General features: G+C 36.5%; 1 protein-coding gene across 5 annotated transcripts in view; it reads left to right on the top strand.

Annotated features, from left to right (window-relative positions):
- Positions 1–23000, top strand: part of ATRNL1 (attractin like 1) — a 432638-nt gene that overhangs the window by 94820 nt on the left and 314818 nt on the right. For all 5 annotated transcript variants that reach the window (XR_002439678.1, XM_021399846.1, XM_021399844.1 and 2 more), the window contains exons 14-17: positions 8205–8337; positions 10162–10343; positions 19269–19482; positions 20713–20901. Coding sequence is in view for 4 of the 5 variants with exons in the window: in XM_021399846.1 (XP_021255521.1) it covers positions 8205–8337; positions 10162–10343; positions 19269–19482; positions 20713–20901 (718 nt within the window). In the remaining variant the exon portion in view is untranslated. The remainder of the gene's footprint in view (positions 1–8204; positions 8338–10161; positions 10344–19268; positions 19483–20712; positions 20902–23000) is intronic.

The raw sequence follows: 23000 nt of genomic DNA, 5'->3' as shown, positions 1-23000 counted from the left end.
AGCTTGGCTTTTGCAGTAGAAATGTTTCAGAGGGCAGACTTGGACTGCAGTAAAGATATCCATTCCAGGAAAAAAAGAATCTTTGATTATGTTAGCCCACTATATATATCTCTCAGGACAAATACTGTTATCTCCTAATTAATGATATTTGGAATGTCCCGGAGTCATTATCGGCTTGGTTTTTGAGCATATGCTGCCCACAGTATGCAGGCAGAAACTGTAATCCCAAGATGCGTGGCAGTTCATTTTATTTCCCTTTCGAACAGAGCCAGGTCAGTCTCTTTTAGCCTTGATGTTCTGATCACTGGTCATCATACAAATGTTTTTCTTTAAGTCATAGGGTTGCTTCTCTTTTTATTAAAGGAATATCAGCCTGTGTCAGAATAAGATTAGGTGGGTTGTGGAGATTTGCTGAGATTGCTTATATTGCTTACATTTATAAAGATAGAACATATAAACAGCTTTATTTTTTCTGTTTTTATTTTTGCTTAGAGCTGTGTTTTAAACTTTGTCCACCATCTGCTGCATCTCTTACTCATTCATTTGATTTTTGAGAAGCTTATAGTACCATTTTAGCTTGATAAATTTTGTCTCCTTGTATTTTTCTGCTAGCTCCAGACATCAGCTGTACTGGAATTCAAAATTCTTTATTTACGTACTTCCATGACTAAATGTGGCTTGCTGTCTGGTTTGAACCTGATGCTAATCAATCTTGTTCTCCAGATAGACAAATTAAGGCATGAGTTGGACTGACTCTGGATTGACTCAAAGCTTGCCCATTCAGAGTGAGTACAGGTAGCTCGAATCACTAGTATTCATAGCCATATTATAATAGTTTGTCAGAGTGATTTCACATTCCAGGCTCTGCTGGTTAGATTCTTTTGTGATCTTCAAGGGTTCTTCCTTTCCTAACAGAAAATACTGTGTTAAATGCCAATTTTCTAACCGTGGCTTTCAACTCTTAAGCAAGGAATAGTTGCTAAAGAGCAGACCATCTTCATACCTAGAAAATGTGGAGTACTGGGTATTCTAGCACAGACTTCTTGGTTCGGTATCTTTGTTTGCTAACTGTTCATAACCAAGATTGTCAGCTTAATTAGGAACTGATGCGCCTGCCTTCTATATCATCCCTTACATCTTATCCAGGATTCAAAGCAGGTAGCAAAGGCTATTAATGGAGTTACTAGATAATGTGATAATGAAAATCTATCCAAAAGATTTTTGAAAAGAGGTACCGTAAGCTGGATGTGGCTATTTCAAAATTAATGTATTGGCTGGGAGACTATGGAGGCAGAATTCTGCAGCTATCAACATAAACCTACCAAAATAGCACCAACAGAGTGGCACCATGTGGAGAAATGGCACAAATCAGGCTGATTATCCATTTTCATAGGCCCACAATTTAAAAATGTTTTGACAGTGCTGTGATGGCAATATGGGATAACAAGCTGAGGAGTCAGAAATATCACAAAGACAAAGCTCCATTTTTGTGGGGGCTGTGTAAAGTCTTTGATTTATTACTTAGTTCATAGAACATCCAGCTGAGAAAGACAGTAATGTTTCAGAATCTGTTGTGTACTCTTCATGGAAACTGGCCAGAGAATTAAAGATATGTTGGCAATTCAGTTTGGCATTGGCCTCATGGTCACAGATATGTGCGGGGCACTGATTGGAAGGACTATAAAATATGGAGATTTCCCTGAAACCACTCTGCTGTTTGGACAGATGGACTTCATAAGCAGTACTAATGCACTGATGATACACATATACCTGCCTATGCTCACCATCTGATATGAATCAGCACATTAACAGGGCACTGTATTCCACCACTGTGCAGCCTCATGGATCATCAGATATATCATAATACTGTATAATAATCTGGTGTAATTGTGAGCAGAGGCTTGCAATGCCAGGTTGTTTGGAGGTCTGTCTTGTTTCAGCACTAGCAAACTGGTTTGTTTTTTTTCTCCCTGTAAAACCTCACCTAAATTGAATACTTTTGCATACTATGATTTTAATTGACTCATTATACTATTATACCTGATGCAATCATTGAGGGGTAAAGGCTTATCCTGTCCTATCTTACCCAAATGGGAAGCAGCTAACTTAAATTATATGGAATCATTCAGGATAGTATTGAAATTTCTCTTTGGCTAGTGACTTAATTATCTCCTTGATACTGTCTTATTCAGAGTACAGACTTCATGAAATATGGTATACTAATCTCTGAATAACCTCCTCTTGCAAGCTCTTCCATGGAGACTCTTGCATCTAGTCCAAGGCTATTTTCAGCTCTGAAACACAGAATATTGTGTAACACTCTTGCAAGGAGGTAACGACCTCATCAGTATACCTTTTTTTTAATTTTTCTCCCACTTGTTGAATCTCTTTGCTTAAAAAAAAGGAAATTTAAACAAGAATGTTCTATCTTGCTTTTGAGATCTACTAGTATCGCACGTATGCCCCTCTAAGCAGTGCATATTGCACTTTTCTAAAATTAGAAGAAATAGCTTTCTGTCACTGTACTTTTTTCCTTAACTTCTCTGTTTCACATCTTCATTACCTATTTTAAAAATAATTTCTATATCCTGCTTCCTTTATTATATCTGATTTATGTGTGTGTATATATCTGATTCATGTGTGAGTGTAGAGTAGACTGTATTGATTTTTACCTGTGGGACTCTGGTCATTACATTGAACTTGCATTTTGATACTTTTTGCTTGTACTGTCTAATATTCTAAGTGTCTTGGTCATCACTGATTCTGATGTGTTCTGCCTATTTTTTGATGGAGGAAGAAGTTCACACGTGGATCAAAATAATCTTTTATGAAATTATAATCACTTTGGACATCTGCATATAAAAAGCATTATTTTGCATCTGATGGCAGTGGTAGTTGCTGAATGTGTTCATAGGACTGACCATATTCATATTTTGTAAAGAAAATATTCTCATTAAGAAAGCTATTAATTTAGCAACTTTACTTTCCAGTCCTTTAAAAAACAGAACGGAATGAAACATGTCTTTGGAAAGACTTTCTTTCTGTGTTGCTGTGTCTTTAAAAGGTATTGCATTTCTTGAGGGGAGCAACATTGAAGAATAAGCAAACAATTGGTCTGATCCACAGGGAGGAACTGAGCCATCCCATGAAAACAAAATCTTTCCTTGTGACAAGTAAAATGAACAGAGGCTGAAGAGAATTTGCCAGCTGCAACAAAAGACAAAGAGAGAGCATGAGTTTTACAGTAAAAATGTGCTTTATCAATTTGTTTTTTCTTTTACTCTTCAGAAATGGAGCAAAATAATGGTAGATAAAGTGGCATAGTTTCTTGATATATTAAGAGGGTAATCATTTATAAGGACAGTAATATAGCAAAGCAATATGGCCATAAAGCTGTTGTATTTTTGCAGTTGTGCTTTTCAAGTACATGCAGACACACTGAAAAACTATTTGCATTGAAGCCTTGAAAGTGCTATAATCCCTCATGCTTGCCACTCTTCTCTAAGCTATGTGCTTGAGAAAGAGGAGGGTGAGCTGGGTTTGGGTAAGTACCATGCCACTTTTATTTGCGATCGGCTCAAGTGCTGCTAGGCTTATAGACTAAAAAGTTTAGAAATATTGAAGCATACCTGTAGGTTGGTACCAGACAATATGCTGATTTATGTTTGATGTATATACTATCAAGTTTTGAAGACTTGCTTTTCTTTTTCCTTTTTAAATATCTTTTCCAAACCATTTCTTTGTCTTCTCTCTCACTCGGTTCTTTGGGAAAGACTTGCACTAGGTGCATATCAAAACAAATTGGTTTTGCTTCTTCATATCTTCAACATATATCATCTCCTTTTCTGTTTCACATCAAACTCCAGTTCACATCCAAATGTGTCCTGAAAGGCCAGCTTAAGGAATTAATAAGAAACTTCTTTCTTCTGTCCTAACTTTTGTTGTTGTTGTACTTCACAGTAAAATTTGAAGCAGTCACTGCAGATAAGGTAGATCTAGTAATATGGTGCATGTTTTTGCTGCTATCTTGACTATAATCCTTCAGTATATAGGAATTTTAACTGCTCACACTAACATTTTGCAAATAAAGTAACTTATTTCCATATTACTTACACAGTATTTTGAAGAGTTGAAATACAGAAAGAATGTACTGCTAAACATCACATGAAAACTGTTGTCACCGTTGATTGAAAGAAAATGCTTTCTTTTCAAAACTGTACAAATCCTTGGAAAAGTTTGAAAAGAGAGACATTCCTTATCAAATTTCAGTTCTTGATCTGAATCCTCACATTTTTAAGCTTGTTAAAATACTTATCCTTTCACTGTAACAAACAGCATTTATAAGGAAGGCTGACTACATTGAAAACACTTAAACTATTGGGATCATGAACACCAGGCAGAAGCATACACGTAATACTTTTCTGTATTAGAGAACAGTCTGAGATGCATCTTTTCAAGAGGAGTGCATGACCTTTCCTTGTTGTGGGGAGACTGCATTGGGAGGAAACATAGCTGAGGTGTTCCTCCATCCAGTCTGTATGGCATTTTTGCTTGTGGCTATGAGGGGGCTGTATGCTTTCTGAAACTGTGACCAACCCGCACCTGTATCTCCAGTTGCAGTCTGTGCATTTCTTGTGTCAATCTCCACACATGCAATGCAGTGAAACCTCAGTTGATTTAAGTAATCTAGTGCAGTCCAAATTGCTAAGTTACTTTATTCCATATCTGAGCATGGCAACATAAACTAAATGTTTTAGAACCAGTGAAAGGGACGATAAAGAGCATGTTGTAGAGGGATAGAGGGTACTAGAGGATGCTTCAAAGAGAAGTGTCATTCTACATTATTAAATGTTTTTATGCAACTGATGATGTTCTCTTTCATAGTGGGAGTCCTCAGATACAACACTAATATCAATAATGATAATAATAATTGTAGTGATATCCCTTCGTATGAGGAATTTAAAGAATAGTCAAGGGGGGAATGTTGTATAAAGCAGTAGAAGGGATTGTGAATAGAGAAAAATATAATTTTTTTGGTAAAATGTAAATGTTTAGGTAAAATGTGGCAGTAGACTGAGAGAAATAGTAGTGAACCTATTTGATAATTTACAACTAGGCTAGGCAAAATAGACGAGGTTATATTGTTATCCTGGACAATTCAGGAGGAGGAAAGAGATGTACAGCATTTAATAGAAATTTCTGAAATTCTAACATTAACTACTGTAATATTCTAGAATGGACATGTAGAAAATTACTGCAGTTCAAAAGTCCTTCTGTATACCACCATATCAAGATCAGTACTGAAAAATCTGTAAGTTGGATGTAAATAGGAAACTATATGTAACAATGTAATGATGCTTGAGTGTGCAAGTGTAAATATCCCACAGAAATACAGAACTTCAGTAACAGATGGGCTGTCACATTTCTGAATTTTATTGGGTTCGGTAGCTTAAGTTATGACCTTAATATTGCATTAATATGAATTACCTGTTGGATTTACATCTACATTGAACTAATGAAATTTTCAGGCAATGTTTACATTGGATTTAAGGGGAATAAGTGCTGGGAATAAGGGACTACAACAGAACGTTGTTATGGAAGAATCACTAATACTTTGAATTTTATTTTAAACATTAAATAACCAGCACACAACAAGCTTTGTGATTAGAAAATAATGTAACAGATATCTTAGTTTAGTTGGAAAATAGTAATCTGTATATAATGTTACTAAGGAATACATAATTTTAAAAAGCAGTCTGAATGCTTAAGGATTTTGACAATATCGTCTTTTAAAAGTGGATTAGTTGAGGACTTGTAAATGAGCAGATGGTGCTTTTTCTCTCAGTATCTCTCAGGCAGTTTTGTGAATATGCATCAGGGCTGAGCGAAACTACATGCAGATTCGTACCAGAGGTTTTGCATGCTTTACTGTCTGTATGCATTTATTGGTCTAGGTAGACGTTCTATTACTTTGCAGAATTGCCTTTGGCTCTGTTTCATGCTGTGGTGTAGATGCTTTCTCCTAGAACAGTTCCCATGTTTCTTCCTCTGTGCTTCACTGTAGACCTTCTTATAGACCAGAAAAAGGGTATCTTCCATGTTATGCTCACCAATGGGAAACTCGTCCAATAAAGACATAAAAAAAAAAAATTCCTAAACAAAATTCATTTTAACAATTGCATTATTTCAGGACTTAAATAAACAAAAACCCAAAGGTACCTCTTTTTTTTTGTTTGTTTTTGGTTTTGCCCCTGGCCATGGTAGGTTGATGCCATATACCAACAAGTGTGGAACTTGTCTTATTGCATCTTTAGATGTACTTTATCTTTTTGCAGGAGACAGAATGAATAAAAAAAAACAGACAACTGTAATGTGAACCACACATATGCCATCTAAGTGTAATCTATTTTTGCTAATAAGCATATATGAATCTCCTGTCAAGGACAGAAAATATTTATTAAGTATTATTTTGCTGATGCTTGTATTTGTCATATGGGATGGATACTTATAGTTAAATAACTGAAATCTAGAAAAATATTTGTATTTAAAATAAACTGACAAAATGTATTCCTATTGCATTAAATATATATGTGACTGCTTAAAACTGTGAATTGACATTTGACAAATGAGTGAATTTACGTAAAACTTCTGGTTACCTGAAAGGCTGAGTGTGTTCTGTAGTCTTTAGGATATATTTTGATGTTACTTTAGTTCATGGGTTGTTTATCTCTTAATTTTACCAAAGTAAGCTATCTCAACATAATGATTTTCTTTTTCAGATGAATTATACTTTGCAGTTTGACAAGCCTATAATAACTTCGGAATCTTTCCTTTTTTTTTTTTGATGAATTAATCTCACTTTTGGTACCTTTTTTTTCCTAACTGCTTTGTTTACTTGTTTGTTATAGAAATGTACTTCAACGTGAACTTGCATAGTGTGTATTTTAAGGTAGTGGAGCATCTCTCACATGAGGAAAAGCTGAGGGAGGTGGGACTGTTTATTTACCCTGGAGAAGGGAAGCCTGAGTGTAGATCTTGTCTGAAAAGAGGCTGCAAAGAGCCAGGCTGTTTTTGGTGGTGCCCAGTGACAGAACAGAAGGCAATGGATGCAAATCAGGAAGCACACTTGTGTTCTGTGGGTAGTAGAGCACTGGCACAGGCTGCCAAGAGGCTGTGGAGTCTCCTTCTTGGAGATCTTCAAAAGCCACCTGGATGTGGCCCTGCTTCAGCTGGGAGTTGGTCCAGGTGACCTCTGGAAGTCCCTTCCAACATCAAGCAGTCTGTGGTACTGAGAGTGCATTGTTGTCTTGAATTAGGATTTGCTTTAAATTATCCTGCAAGGAAGTTATTTGAGACAGCTTTAGAGAGAAACTGATAAATGGGCCAAAAATCTTGGGCAGTTTATAAAATATCAGCGTTATATCTCAGATTTAAAGTAGTACGTAGGAAAAAACAAAGATTTGTATTCAAAATGCCTTATTTAGGAAGGAATACTTCAGTTTTCAGAAGGAAAAAACCCAGAAACTGGGTAAATATCTCCTTCATCTCTACTGCTTTTCTTAAACCTTCAAGCACCAAAGTTATTCCTGCTTTTGTGTAACTGATGGGTAAAATGCTTTCCTGTACATATTGTAAATTTTATAGTAACTATGTTGTATACAGATCTACAATTAAATCTATAAAATAACAATGATTTTTGCCCACCTATAGTTCCTTTTTTTGTTTCTCCTGATCTAGATAAGACAATGTAGAGGGTGTTCTCATATCTTCAGTCAGTGAGGTGTAGTTATTTTATACCTGCATCTTACTTCATTTTTTATCTCTTTGCTTCACTTGCTAAGCCTGAGGATAACTTGGGAATGAAATGATTTAGTGAGAGCATATCCCTGAACTATCTAAGGAAAATGTTTTAGATATTTAAACTCTTTCTGTGTCCTGTACAGAGAAGTGGTATTTTCAAAGTGCTGTTTTACACATCTGAATTGAGTTGTGTAGGACAGGTGGGGCGATTTGTGTGATTTGTGCTCTAGGGATGCCTTTCTTGCCCTCCACCAACTGCCAGGTGAACCCAGGCAAAGAGCTGATGGCTTTAGATGGCTGTGGTTTTCTGAGAGGAGCCCACCTGCTGTGTATTTCAGTTCTGTCTTCTGGTTTGTCAACAGTTTGACTTAAAAGTTGTCATTGTGTCTGTTTTGTTTTTTTAGTCTGTTAAAAACTACACCAAATGTCATGTGAGAAATGAACAGATCTGCAATAAGCTGACCAGCTGCAAGAGCTGCTCGCTGCACCTGAACTGCCAGTGGGACCAGCGGCAGCAGGAGTGCCAGGCCTTACCTGGTAAGGGCTGCACAGCAGGGGTGCTGCTTTTTATAGTTGTCAAAACTGAGGAAATCTCCTCCATTATTCTGTGCTCTTGCAGCCAGGAAGGCCAACTGTGTCCTGGGCTGCATCAGAAGAGGGGTGGCAGCAGGGCGAGGGAGATGATTGTTCCCCTCTATTCTGCCCTCGTAAGGCCCCATCTGGAGTACTGTGTCCAGGCCTGGGTCCCTCAGCGTAAGGATGTGGAGCTCTTGGAGTGGGTCTGGAGAAAGGCCATGAAGATGATCAAAGGGCTGGAGAACCTCTCTTACTGAAGACAGGTTGAGGTAGTTGGGCTTGTTCAGATTGGAGAAGAGAAGGCTCTGGGGAGACCTCATTTTGTCCTTCCAGTACTTGAGGGGAGCTTATACGCAGGAGGGGGACCGACTTCTTACACAGTCTGACAGTGACAGGATGAGGGAAAATGGCTGTAAACTAAAAGTGAGGAGATTTAAGTTAGGTGTTAGGAAGACATTCTTTACTCAGAGGCGGTGAATCACTGGCAGTGCTGCCCATAGTGCAGTGGGTGCCCCATCCCTGGGGGTGCTCAGGGTCAGGTTGGGTGGGGTTCTGGGCACTGATCTGGTGGGGTGCACCCAGCCCACGGCAGGGGTGGGACTGGGTGCTACTTACGGTCCCTTCCAAAGTAACCCATTCTTTGATTAATGAGTAGCCCTATATTTGTTTTATTCATGCTGGCTCTTCGCTTCTAAGTGAGCCTGTACAATGTGAATACGTGTAATTACAACTCACGGATTGCTGGCACACGGACTGGTAATGGGCTCTAGCCTGTGGGGATCCCTGAGTGCAGAGCTGAATTGCTGTACTGCCATGCTCTGTTGTTACACATTCACTGACACTGTTGCCTCTGCTGGCTGAAGTTTTGCCTTTGAAATTATACTTCAATTATACTTTGATTTAGCTGCACAGCTATGGCCCGAGATCTAGTTTCTTGATTGTCTAATGTCATTAATACAATGGAAGCTGTGAATATTAAAATGCTAATATAAGATATTCTCACCAGGTGAATGTTAACATTCTGAGTAATATTTATTCTGTAATTTTATTCATAACTACATATGTGCAGGTAGATATCAGGGCCTTTCCCATTTGATCTTTATGTCCAGTTGAAGTTAATGCGCACCATTTCTTACAGAAATTGTTAACTGTTTTCCATGTGTTATATGCAGTTTTAAGCTGCAATTATGACATTTATGTAAAGATTAACTACAATAATTGCTCTGAATTATTTACTTATCATTTGATAGTTATCTGCATCTGAGTAATGCTGAAATATGTTGAAAAGGAAATACCTCCTAAGATGTTACTAGAAATTCTTCTTATTTTGTTTGTGTTTGACAAAGCAAACTAGGATACAGTTTTGATCTCTTAATTCCAGAATGATCGCTTTCATGTTTTTGAAATTTAGATAGCAATTAAGCAAACTGTTTACTAAAGTGCTATTAATTATATACATCATCAGATCTTTAATGTGTAGTTGTGCTCAAATATGAACACAGGGAAAAAGTGAATTAAAATATTGTTGAAATGAAAGTCAGTATATCTCCTATAAATGTTGCAGTAAGCTGTACATTAATTTTCAAAATAATACTCTATTTCTTTAATGAGAATGCTTGATATAGTATTACTATATTCATTTAGTTTTATTTTATGTGACATGAAAATGGAAACTGAATCTTGGCCTATATTTTGAACTACAGTCTCAAGAAGTTAAAATTCATATTTTCTTAGAATTTGCAATTGTTTTTCAAGTCAACTTTAACCATGTACTTCTTATACTAGCTCACCTATGTGGGGAAGGATGGAGTCATATTGGAGATGCCTGCCTCCGCATAAATTCTAGCCGTGAAAGCTATGACAATGCCAAACTGTACTGCTACAATTTAAGTGGGAATCTTGCTTCATTAACAACCTCAAAAGAAGTGGAATTTGTTCTGGATGAAATACAGAAGTACACACTTCAGGTAACTTCGGTAACTGTAATTGATGTTCCTGTGAATTAAATTTTCTGTGAGGAATCTATTTTAAGGTTTTATCCACAGTAGACAGAGGAAAGTGTCTGCCATCATAAGGACTTGAAGGAAATGTAGTGTGGTGCTAAAGATTGGTATCAGTGATGTGTAGGATATTAAAGAAAACTTGTGCTTAAGCCTAACGACACAGCAGTTCCCAAGTGCTTCTCCTTACCTGATTTAACTGCTTCAGGTTGCTGTTTACAAATGACTTTCAAGAGATGAAAGAAAGGCTGATTAGAGAAATTCTAGTCCTTTTGAATGCACTGTGACAGCAGGAATCAAGATAAGGAAAAATAATTTTTACTGTAACACAGAAAGATTTCTTGGCTTTCATATCAGTATAAGTAAAACTTCTCTTAGGATTGTTTTTGGGTGGTGAATACCTTGGCTATTCCAACAGAAAACTGAAATGACTTGGCATGGCATGACTTTTCCTTTTTTCTGTTCTGCTCATTTTGTAGCGGAACAGACTTTGCCCTGATACGTGCAATTTTAGCTGATGAACACTCTCCCTTGAGGAAAAAAAAAAAAAAAAGAATTTTCTTTGTGTTTTCATGAGTAATACTCATTGAAGTTGTAGATATGTGGGGATTCCTCAGCCCCTACGTGGAAGTGATGCTAATGGCAGTCTGTGGCTGAGAGTGACATGTCCAAGGCAGAACTGTATCTGTCTGCTGTCTCTGAAGTGATTGGTAACGAGTTACTGCTCGTGACTGTGATGTCTGTTGAGAAGACAGGAGTGGAATAGGTGTGAATAAAACTTCTTAAAGCCTTTGGGATTCCTAGACAGGTTTTTTTTTTATTTTTTATTTGAATGTTCTCCCAGCTGCTGTTTGGGATTTTCTTTTATTTAATGTTACTGTTCTTCTGAATGTACACCCACAGATTCCTATACATATTTACTGTGTACATGAGAGTATGTGTATGTGTATATGTATGCATATGTGCACGTGCATACATTTTGTGTTTGTCAATGTATATTTCTGTATAATGTAGATCTATTTAATTTCTGTTAGAAATAGATATATGTCAGCTGGAAGTCTTTAGATAAAGAAAATACTTTGTGTGGATGATGTACACAAAATAACTTTCTTTGACTTATATCACCTTCTGTAATTAGTAGTTGTTATCCCTTACGTGAAAATTCATGGTGCTTCCGAAGAGCTTTTTCCCCATTTCTGGTACTAAAAGCTTGTCTGTGTGAGACAGAATATGTCTCTTTTCCCTGTCTGGGCCTTAGCTGCCTTGGAATTACATTGCTGTAACGTGTTCTGTTGAGGAACGCTGGGAGGACTGTCCTCATCTGTTTGCTTACAGGTAGCTTAGAATACCGCAGTTTTTCATTAACTGATGTACTGGGAACCTGTAGTGTCAGTGATTGGCTACATCAGCTGTTTAGGGAATAGCTCATTGACTTTTCAAGCTCAACACCTTTATATCTTCAAATTACAGCACCTTTTCACATGCTGGTCACGGAATTGCAGTCAGTAGCTGCCTATGACAGTGCAAAAGAAAGCAATCATGGACACAACCATATATTGGTGAAAACATCCAAGTCTCCAGCAGTCTCATGTCATTTGAAGGGCACACGTTTCCATATGCTTTCATTTCGCATGGGCTGCAAACAGCTGGGGACATGGAGGCACTAAAGAAGTGTATTTTGCTGCTGGAAATCCCTAGCTTCCTGTATGTCCGGAATGTGGGATCAGAGGAGCTCTGACGCGCTGTGCTAGTGCATGAAGCATGTGGGAATGCCCTGCAAGGCAATGCTGGAATGAGTCAGAAGTAAACTGTCAGTTTGATAAGGGTGGTGGAAGGAATTGGTTAAAAGTGCATACATACCTCAGGGAAGGAGATACAACCATAGGTTATATATTTCAGTTCCTTTCAATAAATGGAGAGCTTGGATGGAAAGCTTTTTTTTCCTTGTAACGCAAATATTTTCAGTTATTTGCTAATGAAGGAAAGGGAGAAGTAATTATTCTGTCAGAAGATCTCTCCTGACATTGTACTTACTGAAACCTTCAAAAATGTTCTGTCGGCCCACTCATGCATGTGAGATAATGTTAAAGGTGTAATTGAAACCACAATAACAAAATCACAAAAGGCAGTGATTCATCTAGTTACATATTGTGCCTTTTTTTTCCGTGGTGTATTAAAATGCTGTGTATCAGGTCTTCAAATCTAACAGTGTGTGCTGGACTTCTGGCATGACTGATACTACCTGACTGTCTTGAAGTGTAGATGAGAAATAGCTCTTTGTGTTTGGAAGGCAGATTTGTTGTTGTTGTGTGTTTTGTTTTTTGTTTCAGAACATAGAACTTCTGCAAGGTGACATCCTGCTGTCTGTATCTTTATTTAAATATGTTGTGAGCTGATGAGGTGATATAAATTTTAGATACTTCATATACAGTTTATACAATTGTAGACAAATGTGTGCACTTTAGGGGTATATCTCAAGTTAAACAGTCAGTTAGTTATCCAAATCTCTAATGGAATGCTGCCACGATTTATGCTGTTTTTCAGTTGCATTTAAAGGAAAAAATACATTTGTATCTGTCCAATTGCATTTATTCTCTGTGAGGGAGTCTAAATGTGTTATCGGGTTTGACAGAGGCTCTCTGAAATTTTGCTTGATTTTCTTTTGTCTGCCTCTTCCTCTCAAACTGCAATCATGATGATTTAAGGTGCGAGATTTCATTTCAGATGGCTTGTTTCTGTGACAGATGGTGGTGTGGAGTTCACAGATGTGTAGTCAGAGCAGCTGGGAGGTGAACACTGTGCCTTAACCTGAAAGTGGAGTGTGACTGGTGGGGGTTAATGTCAGAGGCTTTAAAACCTTTCTCCTGTGTGGAACAAAAGCTTTCAGGATTAGGGAATGGGTCAGAGTGACATTTGAAAATAAGAATATGAATCTACTTTTATCTTTACTTTATTTGATATTCTTGTACTGAGAAAAGAAGGAAAATTTCGCAACTGTTGTGTGTTTTAAAGAACTGCTAAAACCATAGCAAGGACTTATAAATTCTTTATTTTACATAGAAACAATGTGGGGCTTTGTAGATTGCTTTCTAACACAAAGTTCTTCTTCTGGGACAAATCTAGCATCATTTTTTCATCAAGTTTTTAGAGTAATACAAAACATCCATGTTTTGGAGAGACTCGGAGGAGATTGCCCTTGGCTCTACATCTGTCGAAAGCTCGTTCTGTATCGATACTTTCTCTTAATTCTAATACTAAACTCAAAATACATAATTGCCTCCTTTTAAAGGATAAAGTTCATTTGATATTAAATAAAAAGTGGTGATGTGCAGATCTTTGTGGTGTGAAATCAAAACACTGCTGAATTTGCAACTATATTCTAAAATAATGACCAGCAATTGAATTTGTCTAATTTGTATTTTTCATTGAAAATAAATGGAATTCATTGAGAGAATGCCAAAGTAAACACAATGGATAGATAACAGAGTCCCACAGTAAAACAAAATAGTGCTTGACATTTTTTTTATATCGTGCTTTATTGACCCAGTAAGCAAAATATTATAAGAGATTCATGTATTTCTGTGAAATAAGATAAAAAAACAACGGCAGTATGAGGTTAATTAATTGTTTCTGATATCCTAATATGTATATATTTTAAATGAGCGTACTCATTTAAAAGCACAATTAGTTCTCTTGAGAGTTTACCTACCACCATGGGATTTAACTAGAAATAAAAAATTTCTTGCAGTTATGCAATAAATTCTGACAAGATTTAGTTTTGTTGTAGTAAGCAAAAACAAAAATGAGAATGGTTTTAAATGACGCATTTCATTATATTAACTGTTTGCAACTTTTCCTTTACTGCGCTGTTTCCAGGGCTAGGCATTCTTTATAAATCACACGTGAGTGCAGGTGGTGGTTAATTAGTGAGCTTTAGATGGCAGCGTTATTCCTTGTTAGCTCCAGGTATTCTCAGAGGACTGCATGTTTTTAAGGTTTGGTTTTGTTTGCCTGTAGTGAAGCTGACATCTACTTGTTTTTTCTGAGTTGGTCTCTTTTTACACTTCCTAGCAGTCCCATGTCACCATTGTGCTTGTGGAGATGTAATAATTTCTTTCAGCATTCAACCTCTGTATTGTTACATTAACTGTCCATTAGTTCACCTCTCAATGAGCTGATCTCCTGTCTTCGGGAAGATGGCAGCTGAACTCGCTTTGGATGGCTTGGGAAGAGAACCTGAACTCTCTGGGTACATAGTAACAAAAATAAAATGTGTAGGTACCTATCATAGAACAAACGCATACTTTCATAACAAAAGCCCAGCAATGAGGTAGTTACTGAAAAAGATGATTTCGTGTCTTATAGCACTTATTCTCAGTAAGCAGTTTTTCACTGATAATGATGCAGAAAAGAAGAAAGCCAACGGCAAGCTCTCCTCAAAACTGTGAATGATGCAGGAATGTGAGTGTTAAGGGGCAACAGTATTTTCAAGGTTCCATTATATGCTTTTATGAGGGCAAGGAGTTTAAATGGTTCTTGAAAAGTTCTTTGAAGTTTGGCCTTAAGATATTGTGACACTGTTAGACAAAAAGAAAAATCACAATTGTACTGAGAACCTGCAGGACAACTTAATATCCAAAATGAAAGGATTTTAAATAAAGATGCAGATGAATTTGGTGATAATTTTTTTTGAAAGAAATGCATGGTTGCTCAGCAATATCCATGATTATGAAACACGGTAAGTATAAGCCTCAGGACTAATTGGCTATTCAGTAAAGGTAGACTTGCTCATTTTACTCATCTGCAAATTATTCAACCTTCGTTTAGTTCGTGCTGAGGCAGCAGTAGAGTCTGAAAAATGTTGCGATAAATAAATGATCGTGTTCGCTGTATATCTCAAAGCAACTTAGTCTGTCTTAAATCTTCTGAGTAAACAGTGGAATTAATATGAAGTATCAGCTCTGTAGTTAATGGTACACAATCTTACTTTCTAACGTAGTTCCGTAATTACAACTGAGAAGAAAATTAAAATTTTCACTGTTTAGAAAAAGAGCACGTTTTTGAAGCTAGTAGTGATCAGCTTTTAATAAGTTGATGTAATTGCTAAAAGCTTGTCTTGTAGTCAGCTGAGTAGGACTGTAGATGTGAGTATAAAGTGACCTGAAATATTCCATAGGACTGTGTCATATGATTGCAATCTTGCTCTTGTTAGATGAAAATAAATCCCTGTCCAGCAATTTTTCTCTGAGTTTAATAACTCCCAAATCTTTTCTAACTTAGCACAAAGGTTGATTTTTCACTTAAAAGGGGTTTTGGCAAGTTCTTATCATTCTTATGAATGATTGCTGTATAAAAATGGATAATCCTTCACAGTTTGTATTACAAGCATAAGAGTATGGCTTGTTAAGACTGGATGCAGGTTTTAAAAACTTGCCTAGAAAGAAATAGATAAGGAGAAAAACATTTTTAGAGAATGGTTCCAAGGTTTTGATCATGTAATGGGATAAGGTTATGGATTATAACTCTCAAATTCTTGAGATATATCTGATTGCATTCCCCAGTGCAAGGTTAGTATGGCCCATTACAAGATTTCGCAAGCCAGTCTTTACCACCTGCTGTATATTGCATTGCTTTTTGCTTCACTGTAAAATTCTACTAAGCTATACTTTGATAATTTCTTAGTATTTTTCCTCCCTTCCTTTCTTCCTTTCTCTTCTCTGGCAACTTACCTAGACTGCTGTAATGCTATTTGAAAAAGCTTAGTTGTTGATGATGTGGTTTTAAAATGAATAGTATATAATATATAACCAGGGTTTTCATAGATATATTCTGGAGCCCCGTTTTTAAAAAATTATCCACTGATACATTTCAGAGTATTCTTTTTCAAATCAACTTCTCAATTTCAAATAGAAATCAATAATTGAAATAATTTTGAAATCCTATAAAGAGTAATGATCTGTTTTACATCATCACAAAGCTTTTTGTTGCTTTTTGTTTTGTTGAGTGTTTGTGGATGCGTCATGATGTAGATGAAATACAGCTTTTAGCTCTTCACGATTTTACAAGAGAAGAAAAATGTTCAGTGCTAATGTCCAAAGTAATGACAAGTTTTTGCTTAAGAAGATAATCATAGATTATATGATTCTATAGCGGCATTTAAAATTAAAAAATTTAGAGACATAAGTGGAAGTTCCTTCCTTAGATGCAGTTGTGAATCTTAGTTAGAAGATTCAAAATTAAGATTATGAGTCAGAGCAAATGGTTAGTTGGTGCAAAACAGCTTTTCCAGATAATAAAGCTCATGTATTAAGGAAGTGAGGACCTCAAATAAGCATTTCATAGTAAATGTATAAAAATATAAACCACTTATTTTAAATGTTATTTTTTTCCAATTAAGATCATTTCTTTAAGTTGATTGAAAAATACATTATTAAACAAACATGACAATTAACTTGAAACTGGTTTATCACAGCACACTGGTTATAGCTATGGGTGATGGTGAAAATTCCTGAATTTTTTATACACTGTTTGCATTTTTCTGTTGGCTTTAACTACATAGGAGCAGTCATTTTTGCTTGGTGTTATCAGCACATTAACTCTGCTATCACCAGCAGTTTTTGACTGTTGCCCACCACATCGAAGAATTAATGCCACATAATTCAATATATGCTTTAAGTATGTCCTTGGAGCATTTTGCTGGCCTGCTTCTCAGCCATCATCCTAACTACATGCCCAAAGCCACGTAAGTGAGCCTGCAAGTGGGTAGCTTCTATGGTGTGTGTTTGATAGCATGCTAATCAGTGCCAGGTCTGTATTTAAATGTTTTACACAACAACCAAAGATGGTACATATGGAATTTGAGATATCTGGCACAATGGCTGTAAGTTGTCCAGATACTGCTGCTCTTAGGAATGAAGGCAACAGCTGTATGATACGCATTACTTTTGTTTAAGTCTTTCATGTTTTCAGGGATATTGCTTTTATCTCCTATGGCTGCTCTGGCCTTCCTGATCCTTCCTGTGACTTTGTCATCGTTTTAAGGGTTCTGAGACACTCTTACTCAAATAGAAGAGTTTCCCTCCAAATGTCACTGCTCCCTCTCAGTTTTCATTATTGGCCTGACACGCTTTTCACCATAGCTGGACTAGGATCTCTGTTTTCTTTAAACTGATGCTAGGGGCAAATTACTTGGCAATGCAATCAAAATTTCAGTAATGTGTTGAATGTGTTCTCTTTGCTAGAATTTCTCAGCCCCAAAGTAGGCATTTAAGGTTGATTTAGGTCTGTTTGTCAGCAATATAGTCTGTCTAATGCCTAAACCCCTGATATATTCTGTACAAGCCTGGGTGCATTCTGGAGTGGAATATCTAAAGCCATGCATAAGTATCTACAGTTTTTTGATGCATATGGACCACATACATCTAGAGCAACCAAATAACAAATAACATGCAAGACTTCTCTTCTGTCACCTTCCGGATGCACAGTGGCTTGCATCACACTCTTTCTAGTACCTAGAACCTGGGAGCTCTTAGACACTTGAAAAGTTGGTCAGCTGGGGAATCAATGAAGTTATGAAATCAATAGAGAAGTGAGACAGGAGAGCAGTGGATGGAATTTTTTGCTGAAATTTCCTGATGCTCTTTGAGAGTCTCCAAGCGTGCATCATTCCTTATGGAACAGAGCATTTCTTACTCATTTTCTAGTTTAAGTCTGTTCTTGCATCTGCAAGTCTATTAGATGCTTACCAGTTTTTATTTGATCATGTTTCAAACCGGTAGGGAAGAAGAGGGAGAGGACACAGGGTACATACTTTGGGAAGGTGAGGAATACTAATCATATTCCTACTGATTTTTCTGAAGGAAAATTAATGACCCTTCGTGTTTCAGATGCTGCTAATGAGGCAGAGGAAAGAGGTGAAGAATGCTCTGATCAGGTATAGGTTTAAGATATCTGAAAGATTAAACCTGAGTGGCTAAAGAAAGATGTGAGATGAAAGATCTGAGACACGATGGCAGCGACTCCTGATTCATTTGTGAAATAACACTTAGATCTGAAACCCAAGCAGTTTACCTTTAGATATATTGTAGTGTTTTACCTACTTTGGTCTGTAAATTACATCAGTTGAGAACTGAATTCACGTGCAGATCAACATAATTTCTTTGGAGCTAACAACATCTGCCCTTTGTCTGGTGCAGATGGTTGTGTTTGGCTCTGTGGTGCTCACTAACCACCACATATGTGTCGCAGCCCATGGTCTCTTTATAACTCTCTAGCTCTCATCCCTATATTTAAACTGAGGTTAATGAAAACCACCTGTGGACAGAGGCTACATGAGGAAAAGTGTTTGCTTTCAGTGTCTTGAGATTTTGAAGTGATAGGAGCAAGAACACTGTAGATTTATCTTGGAGCAGACAAAGGCCTTTGTTCCTCCTTTTCTCTAGTTAATTGTATAAATAAGATGAAATGATAGTGAACAGAATTTATGTGATGTAATTTTACTGATCCATCTTAAATATTTTTTGAGAACTAATGCTTATCATGATTGTTTCCAGCATAGAAATCAATAATAAAGGTATATTCAATGTGTACTTACTGGTATTGGAATAATGGATGTATCCCTTTCATCTGTCTCTGATCTGCCAGTAGATGTTGATCAATATCAGCAGTACAAATTTTAGGGGATGGTATATTTATCCTGTTTTTTCCTTTGATTTCTATGAAGTACCAACTCCTTAGTTTTATCATCCGTGTTGACCTGGCAGTTACTAACAGTAGCCACTGGACAAAATACAATTTCATTACGAGTATTCAGCTAGGCTTATAAATCTTTATCAAATTGTATTAATGAGTGTTTAACTGATTATCTCTGATTTGTTTCATTCTTCTTCATAGAAAATTTCACCTTGGGTAGGCTTACGCAAGATCAACATCTCCTACTGGGGATGGGATGACATGTCTCCTTTTACAAACACAACTCTGCAATGGCTTCCTGGAGAGCCAAATGACTCTGGCTTCTGTGCGTATCTAGAAAGAGCAGAAGTGGCTGGTCTGAAAGCGAATCCATGCACTGCAATGGCAGATGGTCTTGTCTGTGAAAAACCTGTCGGTAAGCCATCTCTTCTACTCAGTTATTGTTACTGTAATGATTAGCAAGCTGTCTGGATTTTCACTTGGCTAAAATGGATTATTGGACAATTTGGATTAAGCAATTATAACTCAAAATTTTACTTATTTTTTGAAAAATGCAGAGCTTTAATTGAGGAAATGAATAATATTCCTAAAGCAGCAAATATTTATTTGTGAAGTAGAGTACATAGATTAGTCTACATAACACCAAAAGTCTTATAAGCTGGCTCTGAATCATTACTAGTCAGTGTCAACAGTAGCAGTGGTGTTAAGAGTCTGTGGCAGTGTTCAACAAAACTGGTGCTGCTAAAAGCAACTCTTCTTTTTAACCTCACTAACATCATTGAACATTTTAATGATTGAAAAGACTGACAAAACCCAAATGCTTTGTTCTCCCTGTTAGGTTTGTTTGAGTCTAAAAAATTCACAACAGACAGTCACTGGTCAGTTCTCAGTACTTTCAGAAAGTGAAAAAGAGGTTGACTGACATCCTTTAGTAAGATGACCCATTACTGTCTACTCAAAGGGCTTGGAAAGCTGGGAAGCTTTTTCAGTGCATACCCCTTCTTTACAGTCCCAGTGGATAAGGTGGTAACCAGTGTTAATGTCTAGAGTCACAAATGCTCAGGGATGTCATAAGCAGTCCTGCACCAGAGCCTAAATACTCTGTGTGGTTAGAAGCTGGATTCTGGTACTTTCAATACCTACTTCATATTGCAAATTTTTCTCTAGGGGTACTTTGGGTCTCTATGGCTTTCAGAACACCAAAGTGTACCGTTAGAGCTGTTATAGGAGTTACTTACTGTCTGGATTGCAACATGAAGTGCATACAATTTCTTTTTTTAAAGTTAGTTTATTTTAACCTTGCTATCTAATAGTTTCTTACAGTCAATTCTTGTTTTTACCCTTCACCTGCTAATGCGAATTACAACTCCTGGTTAAGCAAAAGATGATGCCAGACCCTTAGCTTTTACATATTATACTTCAAATTAATTTTCTCATTCTCTAATTGTCCCACTTATCTCTTCATAGCTGTGCAGTTAAGCACACAAAACTCTTTTCATTTCCTTTTAATGCTTATTTTTTCATTGTCAATAATATTTTCTGTGGATAGCTACATTGTATGCTGACAATATAATATATGAATCTGGTATTTTAGCTGAGACATTGAACTTTTGTTCAAAGTCACAGGTTTTTTTGTTCTTTCTAGTTAGTCCCAACCAGAATGCAAGACCCTGCAAAAAGCCATGCTCCCTGAGAACAACGTGTTCCAACTGTACGAGTAATGGTATGGAATGTATGTGGTGCAGCAGTACAAAACGATGTGTTGATTCGAACGCCTATATAATCTCCTTCCCATATGGACAGTGTCTAGAATGGCAAACTGCAACATGCTCCCGTGAGTACCTTAATGAACGTTAATCCTATTAAATATAATGATGTAATCTTTTCTACTCAGAAGTATACCTGTTTGAATCAAATTAAACAGGTTCACTAGAGTTAAAAACAATTTCACATAATGGCTTTATTTGGCCACTAATGTCAGCAGTCAGTATTGTATAAATATTCCTAGATACAGGTGAAATATTGCTGTCTATCTTATGAGGAAACATATTTAATCTTTTGAAAGAGACAATGAAAAGTGTTTATTGCTTTCAAATAAAGAAAAAGAATATCATGTTTAGCTTTATTCTATGAAGTGTTGTCCATGGGTTGGAACAAAATACTGGTAAAATTGTAAAACTAATATTACAGACCTTAGGTATGACATCCAGTTACTAAAGAAGGGAGATGAACTGAAGTTAGAGTTTTTAAGGTTCTGCTGTATTTGGTTAGTAGAGTCAAAATAGTCAGTTTTCCAAAAGCGCAAAGACAGAACAATGTTATAATAATGATAGTAATAGACTTGAGAATACTGTAACTCCATGGCAAAACAAACGGTCTTGGTCTTCATTAAATTCTAATTTGCAGATGCTGATTATAGACTCTTGCAAATTACTTGTCCTCTCCATGGAAGTATAAAGAGTTCAGGCAGATAAAAGAAGGTGCAAAACACTTTTTTTCTGATGTGATCAGATAGGGTCAAGTCCACAAATATACAAGATGGCTCACTTCATCCTTTTGATTTTTTACTTTGTCAAGCAGAAAAGGTATTCTCCAAACGTCCCTTTTAGAAACACATTTCATCAGAAATCAGTTCGGTGCCTCTCTAAGAGAAAAAGAAACCTATTCAACATGTCTTTCAGTGTACTATTAACTACTGCTACTTTTTTTAACAAGTCTGAAGTGACTGTACCTTGTTAAGTTCAACACCAAGCGGTGCCAGCATGTATCTGTGCCGTATTCCATGTAGATGGTTGAGCAGCATGCCTAGTGCTTTAGATTCTTGTCTCAGTTGAGATTGATTTGGAAAAAAATCCTCAAACATCTTCCTACAGAAAACTGGTTCTTGTTATTTTCATTAACTACTGTTCTTAATGACTTGGTTAAAACATTCCCCACATATAAAGGACTTCAGTGCAGTGGGACTTGATCTTAATGTACTGGACTCCAGAAGCTGACCATTGAATCTGGAAAGTAATACAGGCAAATTTTCTTTCAATTGAAACTATCCAAGCAGAGTGGAACCTGCAGAGCCTGTATTCCTGACTTGAGATAACAGCTTAATTCATAATAATCAGAAAATGTATTGAACCAGTGCAATGTTGACCCATTCTGGTAAATTTTCATGCTTAGTAGAATTTAGCTGTTAATTCAGTTTCAGCATGGACTTGAAATCAGGCTTTGTCCTCTAACCCTACCCATCAGCCTTTGTTTAGTCTAAGACTAAAGAAATAGGATCACTTAATTTCTTGTCCCATATATATATATATATATATATATATATATATATGTAAAAATGAGACTGAACTACGTAAAGATTACATTTTTTTCCTGTCCTTAAAGGACTTAATTTTACAACTTACAAATTGTTGGTGGTGAGTTGTGGCAGAACATCAAGTGGCTGAAAGCTTAGGGTTAAAGTAGACAGAATACCACATGAACGATGCTTAGCTTTTAGAAGTAGCATATATTATGTCAGTCTGAACTTGTAATTCTGTTCTTCTGTTTCTGTAGTATTTGCACATCATGCAGATTCTTTGTTTGAGTAATACAAAATAAAATTTTATTTTTCCTTTTTTGTTGTCAACTCTGTAAAACTTTATATTAAGGAAGCCAAATGGAATTTGATATATGCCAGATTATAATTATGAGTTTTGTATCAGAATATGTTTTCTACTCAACAAATTAGAAAAAGTGGAACTCTGTGTTTGTAGCCTGATTTTTTTTTTTTTTTTTTTTTTTAGTTTAAAGCATTAAACAAGATGACTGCACAAATGAAACATGATTCAGACACTCTTTCAGTCTAGATTTTCACTTGAAAATTCTATTAGTTAGATTTATCCTTATTGCTGCTGAGGTAATGAAACATTAAGTGGATTCCCTTGTCAAAGACTA

The sequence above is a fragment of the Numida meleagris genome, chromosome 5, assembly GCF_002078875.1.
Source record: "Numida meleagris isolate 19003 breed g44 Domestic line chromosome 5, NumMel1.0, whole genome shotgun sequence".
Classification (NCBI taxonomy): Eukaryota; Metazoa; Chordata; class Aves; order Galliformes; family Numididae; genus Numida; species Numida meleagris.
The sequence above is the reverse complement of the archived record's forward strand: the minus strand, read 5'-3'. Positions and strand labels throughout refer to the sequence as shown.